Raw genomic sequence first — 12,877 nt, 5'->3', positions numbered from 1 at the left:
TAGTTCCAACACCCTGCCATGGGCAGGGACACCTTCCACTGGACCAGGTCACTCAAAGCCCCATCCAACCTGGCCTTGAAAAGAAGTCATTCAAAGATATGACTTAGGTTAGATATTAGGAAAAGTTTTTTCATCCAGAGGGTGGTTGGGCACTGAACAGTCTCCCCAGAGAAGTGGTCATGGCACCAAGTCTGATAAAGTTCAAGAAGCATTTGAAGAACATGCACAAGTTGTGATTCAGGCACATGGTGTGATTCTTGGGGCAGTCCTGTGCAGGGCCAGGAGCAGGACTTCGAAATCTTTGTGGGTCCCTTCCAACTCAGGATATTCTGTAATTCTGTGAAAGATTTCTGTCCCTCTTTCTTTCCTCTCAAGATAAAGACCAGCATGGAGCATGAAGGCATATCACAAACACTCACATAATGGCTGTGATATTAACACTGCTGACCTAACCCAGCTGTTACAGTCTCTGCTCCATGTGGTACTGAGAGTGACTGTAATAGCCTAGGTGTCCCTCAGTCACGATCAATTTAGACATATTTTACTCCCTGTCTGAAAATTCACCTTTCTAGCTGGATTCAAATTTGTTCACATTTTAGAACCATAGAAACCAACTGAAATGTTTGAATACTCTCTTGAATCTCAGAGATACATGAAAATTCATCTATTTTATTACAACCATTAGAAGTATAAAAACTTAGGCCGAGAGATTATAGTGCTATATGACAGCTAAATAGCGTTACTCGACCTCAGACAAGAAGCAGAACTAAAAGAGCACAGAGCCCTGCTCAAGACTCACAATTCATCCCATTCTGCCTTCCTCTTCATGATCTTAGCTTTCATTTTGTCAGATTTCTCAACAAGCCTTTCGATTTTCTCCCGTCTGCTTTCTATATAACGTGCAGTTGGCTTATGGTCCTCTAATATCTTCAGCTTCTCAGCCTCAGCCTCAAAAGTTACAGTACCTGGGCCAAAAAATAACCATGTGAAGATGCAAATACCATGCAACACAGTGCAGTCCTGTAAATCCCCTGGGACAACTCCTGTAGAGCTGATGTCAATCAGTATAGTTCCAGTGTAGTGGATATTTTGACAGTATTCAGGTTCTTTGCCTTGACCCTTAGTCACATTCAACCCATGGGGTTGACAGAAAATTGCTCACATCGACCTAAACCTGGAAAACTACGTATGAGTCTTACTATGTATGTAAGTACTAAAAAAACATACCACAGCTGTATTTCTTCACCTCTACCTACACATATTATTTCTTCAGCTTGGACTCAGGAAAACAAACTAAGATGAAAGACAGAAACCATATTAATGAAAGATTTAAATGGTTATCATTACCCCTACGCATATGCTTTTTCTCTGTGGTGATCTCCTTTTTTTCTGCTGGTTCCTGGTCCTGTTTAAATGCTGTCCTCTTGCATGACAGATGTTCCTCATCTTGACAGTGTTTCTCATACGTTGTTAGAAGTCTGTAGGTGGAAATCTCATGGTTGCTTTGAATAGCACGAACAACAACAGTCAATTCCAGTGAGTCCTGAAACCTGAAAGGCCAAATTAAAATTATCTGATGTCAGTAGGCACAACATACCATTTTGCCTTGAGCAAAAGGACATGAATAATGTAGATTACTTATTGCACATGCAATCATTACATGTAAACTCACAAGTCAGTCAGTAATAGCATAGTGTGATGACATCTGACACGATCTATTGACTTTTATCCAATCCAGGAATGGAGATGCTCAAGAATAAACATATCAAGACCTCTCCCAGTATTGAAACTTATACCAGGTTCTTCATGAGAATAACTTTCATCTTCAATTAAAGACTGATTAAAAGCATGTTCATTCAAGCCTTTTGCCCAGTCACACACTCTCTGTACCTAAGGTATTTTTGTTGTTGTGTATTATTTGTACTGTGTATTTACTTTTAGGAAATCATCTTTTGCTATATACTTAGATCTATGAAAACCAAGCCAAAATGCACTTCATGCTTAAACTTGTGTTCTTGAGAAGGTTTGTCTCATAACTTTAAATTGTGTAGAGAACATTGTGTTAGCAATGACACTAAAATATGTGACAGACATGCAACGTGCCTGAAAAACAGGGGTTTGTTTCACAGGTTGTTCTTCAATAAAAGTTCTTAGTTCTTCCTGAACTTTCTGGCAAAACCCCAGGCAAACAGTCTCAACCAGATTTCTGCATACAGAAGTGAATCAGAATGAAGCTACTTCCTTCATTTGACTATCTGAGTTTTTACCAAAGGTTCAAAAGGAGTGATGACACACAAATATTGATATATACTCTCAAGTATGTTCCAAGTAAAGTAAGAACAGAATCATAAAAGAACAGATGAAATATTGATTATATGAGAGAAGAAAAAAATCACATTCTTTTTCCTTGTGACAGGTACAAATTCATAAACAATAAGCCCCCTGAAAGGTCAGAGGGAGAAGTAGAAGAAAAGTGGTACTTACTGCTTTTGTAGTTTCTGCAGTCCAATCAAGTGTTTCTCACGCTCCCAAGCCAGCTCCTTTTGCACTGACTCGATTTTCTGTGCTCTCTGCCTATCCAGCTCCTCAAAGATCCTATGGTCCATCTCAAACTCCTGCAGAAAGACAGAAAGCACAGCATCACATTACTGTGTCTTAGGCTACTAAGTCTTGATAATAAATATTTTGCCCAGGTGCCATAGCACCTCAACACAATCCTTCATTTCGTAAACTATTCAGAGCTCCACAGAGAACCACTTTTTTCCCCACAAGCTTCTTAAGTGGCACAAATCAACAGCCATGATTCAGAAGTCCCATCAGATTATATATGCATAGAACTACCTTAAGCTAAAGGATTGGACATCTTTGGCCCCAACATGCTGGGTAGCAATGTTTTTGAAGAAGCTGTCTCTAAAGGTAAATGACCCTCATAAAAACCAGATGTACCTCTCTGCGCAGCTGCATGTGCTTGGGCAACTGCTGATTCTTTTGAAGGAGAGAAAGGAACTCCTGTCTTAGTGAAACTATCTCCTCTCTTTTCTTCTTTTTCTTTTCTTCAGCTTCCTTCATTATCCGTTCATACTCCTTTTTCTGCTTGACTTCCTCAATGCTGAAAATGCATGAAAAAGGAAATAGTGTTATCTCCATGGAAGAGAGGAAAGATTTATAGTTTATGTAACCTTTTAGATTTTCTTGACAGCCTTAAATTCCCAGTGAACTCAATGTCTCTTAAGGTAACAGTAAGGAATCATCTTCCTGTTTATTTGCACAATCCTAACATCAAGAGGTTTTGACCTTCACCTTGTGTTGCTTTAGTAGTCTGAAGTAAGTCTCACAGTACCATATTTGGATTACTACCACAGAAAAGTAGATAAAATAGAGGGAAAGGCTGAAAAAACTTTGCATGTAACAAAGAAATTACTCAAATTCAGGGTGATCTCCCTCCTCTTAGTAGGCAAAAAGAAGTACGTGGTCTGAGGAAAGAGCTACGAAGACTTGAAAATCTCTTTCATTCATTATCTAAGCATCTCTTACGTGTAGGCATCCTCAGTGTCTTCAGCATCCTCCTCCTTCTCAAGACCACTCTGGAATAAAAATGTTGTCTTGTCTTTGAAACAAGCAGAAATGGTTTCAACGGACAAATAAAAAGCTTTATAAAGCTCTTATAAACAGTAAGACAGAACTCCCATAGCCTCCCACAAAACCAAAAGAAATCTTCAGGTTCAATATTATTACGTGGCCTTAAATAACAAGTTTTATTGTTTCAAGCAGACAAAGCAATGAAGCTGGTTGTATCTAAAAGAACTGATGAAACATAACTTGTCCTAACTTCACTCTGTCCTATAACATCTTTGGTTCTCCAGCCCCCAGCCCCAATGCTCTTGTCTCCCCTCACTGCCACGTTGACAAGAGACAATGTATCCTGGGCTAATTCCAAGTTACATGTGTAATTAATCAGGTTTGCTTCTGCTGACTGCATAATGGATTCACAATTATTAGCTGTGAAGAATGACAGATGGATGGACACTGCAGTTGCACGAGCCTCATTTCCTTAGGCAATCATGCTCTAGAAAAAGAGGGGGGCCTAGCACCCAACAATTTAGTTGTACTAAATTGATCTGTAATTTAACTCAATTAGTTTCAGATGATTTGTATTTGATTCTCTAAGAATCTCATTAAGTTTAATGAAGATAGAATTTTTTAAATCTTCCACATGGCTTAAAACTAGGATAGATACTTAATGAAGATACACTTTCAAAAGGGAAAAAGTCTATTAGGATGGTCATTAAGCAATGTTGCTGGCCTGAACAATAGAAATTGACTATAAAAATCTTTATATAGAGTTACTTACATATTCAAAATTATAAAACTGTATATGTGCTTTATAATTGTGTACTAATAACTTCTTGTAATACTGGAGCTAGCAAAGCTCTGCTATCTAAGGCTCCAATCATTCACTTAGAGAAAATAATTTTGTGTCTATTCTCAGGGCTATATATTCTTGTGATACTGGTAAAGAACTCCAACTAGTCATGAACAATTTGGCTGAATGACCAAAATCACAATTTCCTCTGTCTCCCTTGTCAAGCATCTTTCAAAATGTACTTACCAACTAGTATTAAAAATATTTAAAAGTTGGATTTGTTTCATATTGACACTTTTGAGATTCTTAAACTGTACTGAATATACATCTACTAGAATATACACTGTGCATGATAGCACTTCTTTACTCAACAGGTCTCACTGCTTCCTTCAAGATGTACTTACTTAATTCAGACACTCCAGAGATTTAAAAAAATTCAATAAAGTCTGAACATTTTCAGCGAGGGAGTTGACATCTCTCTTCTTATGTATTGAGTTCCAGTGCCCTCTGTTCAAATGTGCTAAAGGTGGTTAGCTCTACAGTGATTACAGGACACCTGTAAATTCATTAATGCTAGTGCTATCCAAGAGCAAAAGAGCAACAGGATCAGCATCATGCTGTGCTGTTTTGCAAATGTAAAAAATCTGACTTGTGAATTGCAGATGAACGGTACTAGATGCATGGAGAAACTACACATTTGGTATTCTCCAACATTGTTTCTAGAATCCCCATCCAGAGCGGAATCATGCCTTACTGATATTAAATCCAAGACAGGTATGAAGTATGACAAATCCCTGTGGTTCTTGCATTCTAGGAATATGCAGGATTACACATTTGAGTGGGAAAAGACTGGTAGAATATTACATATGAACACACTAGGTTTATATGGAGAAAAACACTAAACATTGAGAATGAACAATGTAGCTACAGTGCCTGTTTGTTAGGGAACGGTGTGCAAGAGCTATTCTTATAAATTGCTTGGGAAACCTCAGCTTTTGCTGTGAAAGATCTATGATGCCAAATAATTGAACTGCATTTTGCCCATCTACAGTAGTTTCATACCACATAGGCCTAATGCAGTGAAAGAGGGTAGCAACTTACCCTAGGAAAGGGGATTTTAGCTTTTAGCTCTTTGCGAACATCCTCTGGAGACAGGATATTGAACGTAAAAATGTTTCCATCTGCGCCACAGGTAATCAGAAACTTATCATCAAAACTAGAACAGATCCCCCTGATCTGGCCATAATCGTTGTCATGCACATTGAAGCACCAGTATTCCTTCAGGCTATTCACTGAGAGGTCTTGATCACGGAGACGATAAACACGCAGTGCACCATTCTGCATCCCACAGAACATCAGTAGTCCTCTGGTACTGTCAAACAGGCAATGAGAAACAGTAATAGCAAGCTCAAAGCACAATACTTGAAAAGAGCTAATCTAGCTTAGTAAAAGTCACTTTCCCAACTTTGTAAGCTGGGAGCAAAGTATTTGGATCATTTGAAGTATGTCAGATTCTACCATAATTTTTTTTCAGCTGACTGCTGCTCAGGAATGTTCCAGCATTTCTTGGCTATCATGGAACTTGTCTCAGCCCTGAGTCAGGCAGCATAGCATACACCAAGTTACAAGCTAGAGAAGTAATTTTCCCTCCCTGCTGCCCATTTAGTACAGATGGTGGTGAATGCAGCCAGCAGCAGATTAAAGCATGAACCAAACCTGCTTCCTTAGATGCAGAACATGCCTATCCTTACAGGAAACCTAATACTGGGAGTCTTAAAAGAATCCACCCTTTTCATTCATACAGTTCACAGAATGTCCTGAAAAGCCTGTACTCTCTGCAAAAGAGGGATGGACTAATCCCTCTTGTTCTCTTTGAGAGCTAATGCTCTTTGCTAACCATGAAAAAGAACGGGTGTTGTGGTAATCACAATATGCAGGAACTTCTAATGGTTCTCCTGCAGTTCCACAGTCTAGAGTGTTTGAGTCCTAATCAGTACTTAATTGGAAATCAGACTTTTTCATCTTTGAAGAGCTTTTTTAATTATTCTTTGAGACACATGGACTAGCTATATCCATTAGCAATTTTCAGTGAAACTCAGTGCCAGGAAAACCAGAGAAAGTTCCTGCACACTAGAGTTGAGCCACAATTAAAAAAGGACAAAGAAGTGTAAGCTCCTCCCTCCCAAGTTCAGTTTCATCAAGCTTTATCACAGAGATATCTGATACACTACAGTGTTTTACCAGAAGGAGATGTGGTGAATGGGATTGTTGTCAGTGCCTTCAACAGGTATGACTTCAAAGGGTTCATCTTTCCTGTTTTCAAGATCTTCTTGATGATCATGTGAGAATTCACAATGATAGAGAAACCCTGAGTCATACCCACCCTGGAGAAGAGAAGAACCATAAAGAAATGATGACAAAAGAAAACTGAAGCAGCTGACCAGGTAAATGCAATTTTCAGAATAATTCTGCCTTTCTTAAGGATATATGATAGGTTAGAAAATGTCACTTTCAAACACCTAGAGATCCTGTTTATCCACAAAGAAAAGTCTATTATGATCACTTTCATTACAAGCCACCCCACCAGTATGTTAGCATTCTGCCTTCTGCTTGTGAGGGAACAGCTTAGTCTTTGTGCCCATCGCTGAGAAGGATACCTATTGGAAATGTACCAAACAATCTGAACTGGAGAGACACTACTGGTTTACCTCACAAAGACCACTGTATGAAGGGAATTTGATGTCCTAAAGATGGTAGGTTTCAAATAATCAGTTTTCCAAGGCACTCAGGTGGGAAGGGAAGGTTGTCACTTCATGCAAACCCATCAGCCCGCAATAAAAATTGATTTACCAAGGAAAGCCAAAATTTTCCTGGTGCTGAATAAAAGCCACAGAGGATGGGACTGGGCTCTTCTGGTATGTAGAGAGGTGGCAATGGCTCTTCTTCAGGTTCCTCTTTGGAATCTTCTTCTACCTCCATTCCCATTCTCTCTTGCTCCTTTATCCATTCAAGCTTTGCTATCTCCTTCTCCTTCTTTTGTTTCTCTCTCAGTGCAATCTCCTCTTCCAGCTATTACAACAAGCAGAGAAACACAGAGACATGAAACCAAGGCACTCTACACATCACTGACTGAAAGAGTCTCATAAATGAAATCCAAGGTGGTCCTCCTGGCATAATACGTAGAGAATATCTAGAGAAATCTCTTTTCTGTCAGCTAAACAGAGATCAACCAGACTTCATGGGGCTCTCCAGTGGAATGCCCCTATTTCCCTCCTCTGAAGTATTACCCCCATAGCAACCTTCCAGTATCTGAAGGGGTCTACAAGGAAGCTGGAGAGGGACTCTTTGTTAGGAACTGTAGTGATAGGACAGAGAGCAATGGGTATAAATTGAAAGAGGGGAAATTTAGACTAGATACTAGGAAGAAGTTCTTTTACTCTGAGGATGGTGAGACACTGGCGCAGGCTGCCCAGGGAGGTTGTGGCTGCCCCAACCCTGGCAGGTTGGATGAGGCCTTGAGCAACCTGCTCTAGTGGGAGGTGTCCCTGCCCATGGCTGAGGGGGTTGGGGCTGGATGTTCTTTAAGGTCCATTCCAACTTCTTCACTTTCTATGACTGTATGACTTTAACTCATGGTCCTTTGAAACGGAAACCATTCTGCATGGGAAGCAGACTTCAGCATTTCCTCAGAGAGATTATTCCAAATATTCACCACTATTAGTATACTACTTCTGCAGAACTCCTAAATCCTGTCCTCTGCCTGCCTGGGGGAGAGAAAAGCACTGGAAAGCTGAACTCAGATTCCCAAGTTCTAGTACATCATTGACACAGAGCAAAGGAGAGAAGCTGTAACAGACTTCTGAATGATAAAGGGAAGACATGCAGATTTATGAAACCCTTAAAACTCCCTTTCCATTCAAGCCCACTTTAGCATGAACAAATATCAAAGATTCTCTAAAATAGGATCTTCCTAAGAAGATATTAGATAGCAAATCATAATGAAAGGTCTGGAAAGGGTCAAAAGAGCATTCTTTTGCCCAAAAGCTGAACCACCTAAACCTTAAAAATCATCAACTGGTGATTGTCTGATTTACCTTTTAAAAATCTCCTGCTCTGGGCACTCTACAGCCTATGAAAACTATTTCAGTGCTGCACCACCCTTACTGTGAGAAATCCTTCCTTATCTAAAACATCCTTGTTGTGTGCAACTTATGAATTATTGATCTATTTCTAAAGGAAAAAGAGAGCAATGACTATTCTTTTTCTCTGTAGAAACCTTTTCTATTTTAAAAGATTTATAGTGTCTCCTCCCAACAATATTCTTCTCTTTTGACTGAAAAATAACCCCACCAACAATAAAAACAATGGACAAAACTCCACACACATTTTTTTAACCTTTCCTTGAAAGTTATAACACTTTTAAAGTCATTACAACCCCAGAAAAATTTTAAGGAAAAAACCCAGAAATATATAACTGCTGGAAAAAATAAAGGTTGCATGCTTGCCTCCAGGTGACTACATGGGTGTTTTATTACTGTTCAAGGAATTTCTTATAGGGCTAACTTCAACAACAAGAAACATACTCTTTGTGAAAATTACCAATATTAAAATATTTTGGGAACTGATGTGCAGTACTACCTTTCCTTTCACTAATACTGTCTTCTAGTTTTAATCAAAATGCACATCATGCCTTCCGTGTGATGTGCATTGTATTTGAATAAACAAACAACAACTTGTAATTTCAAATGTGGAAGCTCAGCCACAAATGAACTCTACCTGGACTTCCCTTTCAAGAAGCTTAGCAAAAAAATCATCTGATGCAATACAGGGTCTAGAAACCTTTTTGGGTAGTTTTGTCCTTTGACACAATGAAGAACATGAAATTCTGGCACAGGAGTTTTTTACCTTGATTCGGGATTTAATACTATAAAAATGGAAGTATTGCATGGGCAGGTTTTTCATTTCATAGCTGGACGCTGTATCCTGTTCCTCAGGGATTGGGGCAGGAACCTGGAGAGCAAAGCCATTCTCACAAAGGATGAGCAGCATGCTCTTCTCCTGTATAAAACCACAAAAAACACAAGTATAGGGCAAATGTACAAATAGAACTGAGATTAATGGGAAAAAAAGTGAGTCAGCAGATGCACGGGCAACAAAGCTAAACTCCAGCTACTCTTAACTGTGCTCTTATTTAAATGGGCACTTTCAAATGGACACCAGAAATCAGCGAGCTTCGTTTATGCTATATATGCTAGGCAAAGGTATAGAATCAAACAAGTCCTTGCCATGTACAAAGCAGTATCATTCTGACATTCCTCAGCTTGGATGGAGATGATGATATTTTGCGAGTTTGTTTAAATTAAAAGACAGATCTGACCCAAGAGTTATGAGCTGAGGTTTTGGTTTTATAATTGTATGAAATTTCGTATGTTTCTATACTAATAAATCCTTTATATCTTCAAGACTTGGCTCAGAGTCCTGCCAAATGCTGTTTCACTTTTGAGTTTGTTTGTCCTTTGCTAGTACCTGCCAAATCCTTTGAAATGCAAATGCAGGAAGAATAGGTGAGGTGAGGATGATAATTATTTAGTGTTTTGAGATTTTAGAAAGCAAGTCTGTACTTCTTTTCAATTTTCATAACCTATCTGGAGAACAGAGAGAGGCTTATTTTACCTGACCCGTCACTAAAAACGTGCAAAGAGGGCACATTGGAGTTGCTATGGAAACCTTAACTAGGAATGATATCATTCTTGTGTCTATAAGATCTCAGTTTAAAAATGTTTAATTATAGTGTATTTAATCACCAAGATGCTTTTTTAAAAAGAGAAAAAAAAAAAAGTAGTGTCACACTCTGATGCTTGTACTATGGTTATTAAGTGTTCACATCTAGTAGTGGAGACTCGATACTGGTAGACAAAATTACTCTGGCAGAATCTAACATATCCAAGACACGATGGGTGGTTTTTTAGTAAGAAGGTCTAACTTGTCTTCAAGGAAAGAACTCAAAATGCAACTGTCAGATAAAGATGTGTCATTTCTGCAGTAAGACAGAATTCATACCAGGAAGAGCTCTTTTGCCAGCATAGTTTTTAGCAGTTCCAATGAACAAGCAATAATACCAATACTTTGCCACTGTGTACCTGTACAATGTATCTTGTTTGCATCTAAATATAAGCACTAATCTCTCCTCTAAATAAGAATACTGTACCAACCAAAATTTCAGATGTTACCCTGACCCTATAATATTAGCAAGAATCTATTTGAATATGTCCTGACACACTTCAAACACAGAGTCTGGATTCCGAGAAGCACCCAAAACCTTTCTTAATGTGCTTCAAAAGCTTTGCAAGAGCCTGTTTAATATGGGCAAGAGTCACAGGCAATAATGCTCAAATAAGATTTTTATCAAAGACAACTAAGACCTTCCAAAAGCTAAGGAACAAGATTGTTTCTTCTAGCTCAAAAAGTATAGCAAAGTCTTGTGGCTTGCATTACCTAAAGTCCAAAATATGTCAAAGTGACTAAACCAGAGACACAGCTACACAGAACTGATCTGTCATGCTGAAGCAGCATGAAGACCAAAGCAGCAAAACACCTCTTGCATTGTCTATAGAGAACACAGCTAGTCATGGATCTTCACCTAGTTTGATGGGAAGTTCTTTTCAAATGATATTGTAACACTGTAGGGAAGGAAAGGACGCAAACATGCATTACTCACGTGAGAAGGTGGAGACCATTGTAATGCCTGCACAGGCCCAAGGACATGGATGAATCCAATTGGCTTGTATTCATCTTCAATAGCAAAAAAGAAAACTGTTTTGTCTCTACCCTAAGGAAAAAAACCAACAAAACAACAAAGATGACAACTGAATAAAAGCTGACCAAAAATTCAAAAGACTGTAGGTACCTCATGACATAAACACACACGTTTTTGTTATTTTTTTTTTGGTGACTCAACATGGGGACTTACAAGTGCCTTGGAACTTAAAATTGAATTTCCATGATAATTATTAGGAGGAAATGAAGATCCTGTCCATGTTGCTCCAAGGCCGTGACTGCACCCATAGCCCTTAATTGCTCTCATGGGTTCCCCTCTGGCATCCCCAGCCATGTGCTTTCAGCCCATTGCCCCAGAAGCTCCTTTAAAGCTCAGGTTCAGACCTGATTTTTCGGATAAGCCAGCATAAGCTGATTTCCCCAGATAACAAGAAAATCCAGAATTGGTGCACAACATGATTTATGGCAGTTTAAATCCTACATTAAGTGAAATGCATGGCAATTCAGCTCAAGGAACATGTAACTGCAAATGCACTGAGCATGGCTAAGGACTAGCTTTTAAAAAGAGACCCATATCAACTGGAAATCACCTCCAAGACTACCAGGCATATTGACCAACTGACTGGTTGACCCTGCAGTAAGGCCAAGCAGTGCTGGGTAGCAGCTGGAGTGCTGCCAAGGTGGTGTATGAACAGACTTGCTTTTACTAATTCCAAGATCCTACTAAACTAATTCTAGAATGAACCAAATCATCTTCAAAGGAGAATACAGAACTTACACTAAACAGTCCAGTAATTCACAAAATGAATTGTGTGAATTGCATGGTTGCTTTCCTTCAGAAAAACAGATGTGAGTGCAAACAGCACTGCAAAGAACTACAGCAAGCAATCAACAGCAGTAACAGAAGTATAACTGTGTTGTCAGTAAACAAACTTTACCTTGTCTCTTTAAATAATCTCTACATTTGTGACTAAATAAAAATAACCAAAACAAATGGTACCTACCCCTGTGGCAAACACAGCTCCATTCCGTTCATATGCCAAGGCTGTAACTTCAGCAGAATGAGGTTTGAAAGCTTGTTTCAGCTTTATCTCTGCATTCTCTGTATTGGCCTGTCCCGCAAGACCAGGCAGTCTTTTTGGAACATAAACTTCAATGATGCGCACGACACCATCTTCAAACCCCACAGCAATTAGACTTCCTTTAGGATTTACCTTGAAGTGAAATGAAGATATATCAGTAGCTCCTTCTTAAGGAGAAGAGTTGGAACTCAAGAAAGGAATTCTTATATTACTCTTAATATAACATTAGGCATCAAACGTGGGCATGATTTTTGAGGAGGTAAGGGCACAGGCTTGGGTCTGGTTGACTCCATGTAAAGTACAGGTGTCAACGGGGACAGCTACTGGAGATGGAAAGGAGGAGGAGTCTTTACCATAGGTCCTGCAGGTAAGTCAAAGGCTAACAGTTAAGACAGGCTTGAATTTTGAGAGAGAAAGGTTAGCAGAAACAGGACTGTGTTTTAGCTGGATATGGCTGGACTTGCAGATTTAGCTGGGATCAGCTAGACATGATAGTTTCTTGAAGTCATTTACCAGCTGCGTTGGCTCCAGACATGGCACAGATCAATAATAATGCACACTAGAAATGAGACCAGAAGGATAACTGCTGTGTGAAGAGATGAGAGTTGGATAAGCTTTATAAGCTTTGAGAGCAAATGGCAAACGTATGCCAATA

General features: G+C 39.2%; 1 protein-coding gene across 1 annotated transcript in view; it reads right to left on the bottom strand.

The window, feature by feature from the left end:
- Positions 1–12,877, bottom strand: part of CFAP44 (cilia and flagella associated protein 44) — a 36,433-nt gene that overhangs the window by 10,891 nt on the left and 12,665 nt on the right. The window contains exons 12-22 of the mRNA XM_009070089.1: positions 12,145–12,354; positions 11,082–11,192; positions 9,269–9,421; positions 7,214–7,423; positions 6,605–6,747; positions 5,465–5,735; positions 3,535–3,584; positions 2,947–3,109; positions 2,485–2,615; positions 1,348–1,550; positions 800–965 (exon numbers count right to left, since the gene is read on the bottom strand). Coding sequence (XP_009068337.1) covers positions 800–965; positions 1,348–1,550; positions 2,485–2,615; positions 2,947–3,109; positions 3,535–3,584; positions 5,465–5,735; positions 6,605–6,747; positions 7,214–7,423; positions 9,269–9,421; positions 11,082–11,192; positions 12,145–12,354 — 1,811 coding nt within the window. The remainder of the gene's footprint in view (positions 1–799; positions 966–1,347; positions 1,551–2,484; positions 2,616–2,946; positions 3,110–3,534; positions 3,585–5,464; positions 5,736–6,604; positions 6,748–7,213; positions 7,424–9,268; positions 9,422–11,081; positions 11,193–12,144; positions 12,355–12,877) is intronic.

The sequence above is a fragment of the Acanthisitta chloris genome, unplaced genomic scaffold (assembly GCF_000695815.1).
Source record: "Acanthisitta chloris isolate BGI_N310 unplaced genomic scaffold, ASM69581v1 scaffold11512, whole genome shotgun sequence".
Classification (NCBI taxonomy): Eukaryota; Metazoa; Chordata; class Aves; order Passeriformes; family Acanthisittidae; genus Acanthisitta; species Acanthisitta chloris.
Note: the sequence above shows the minus strand (reverse complement) of the source record. Positions and strands in the feature narration are given on the sequence as shown.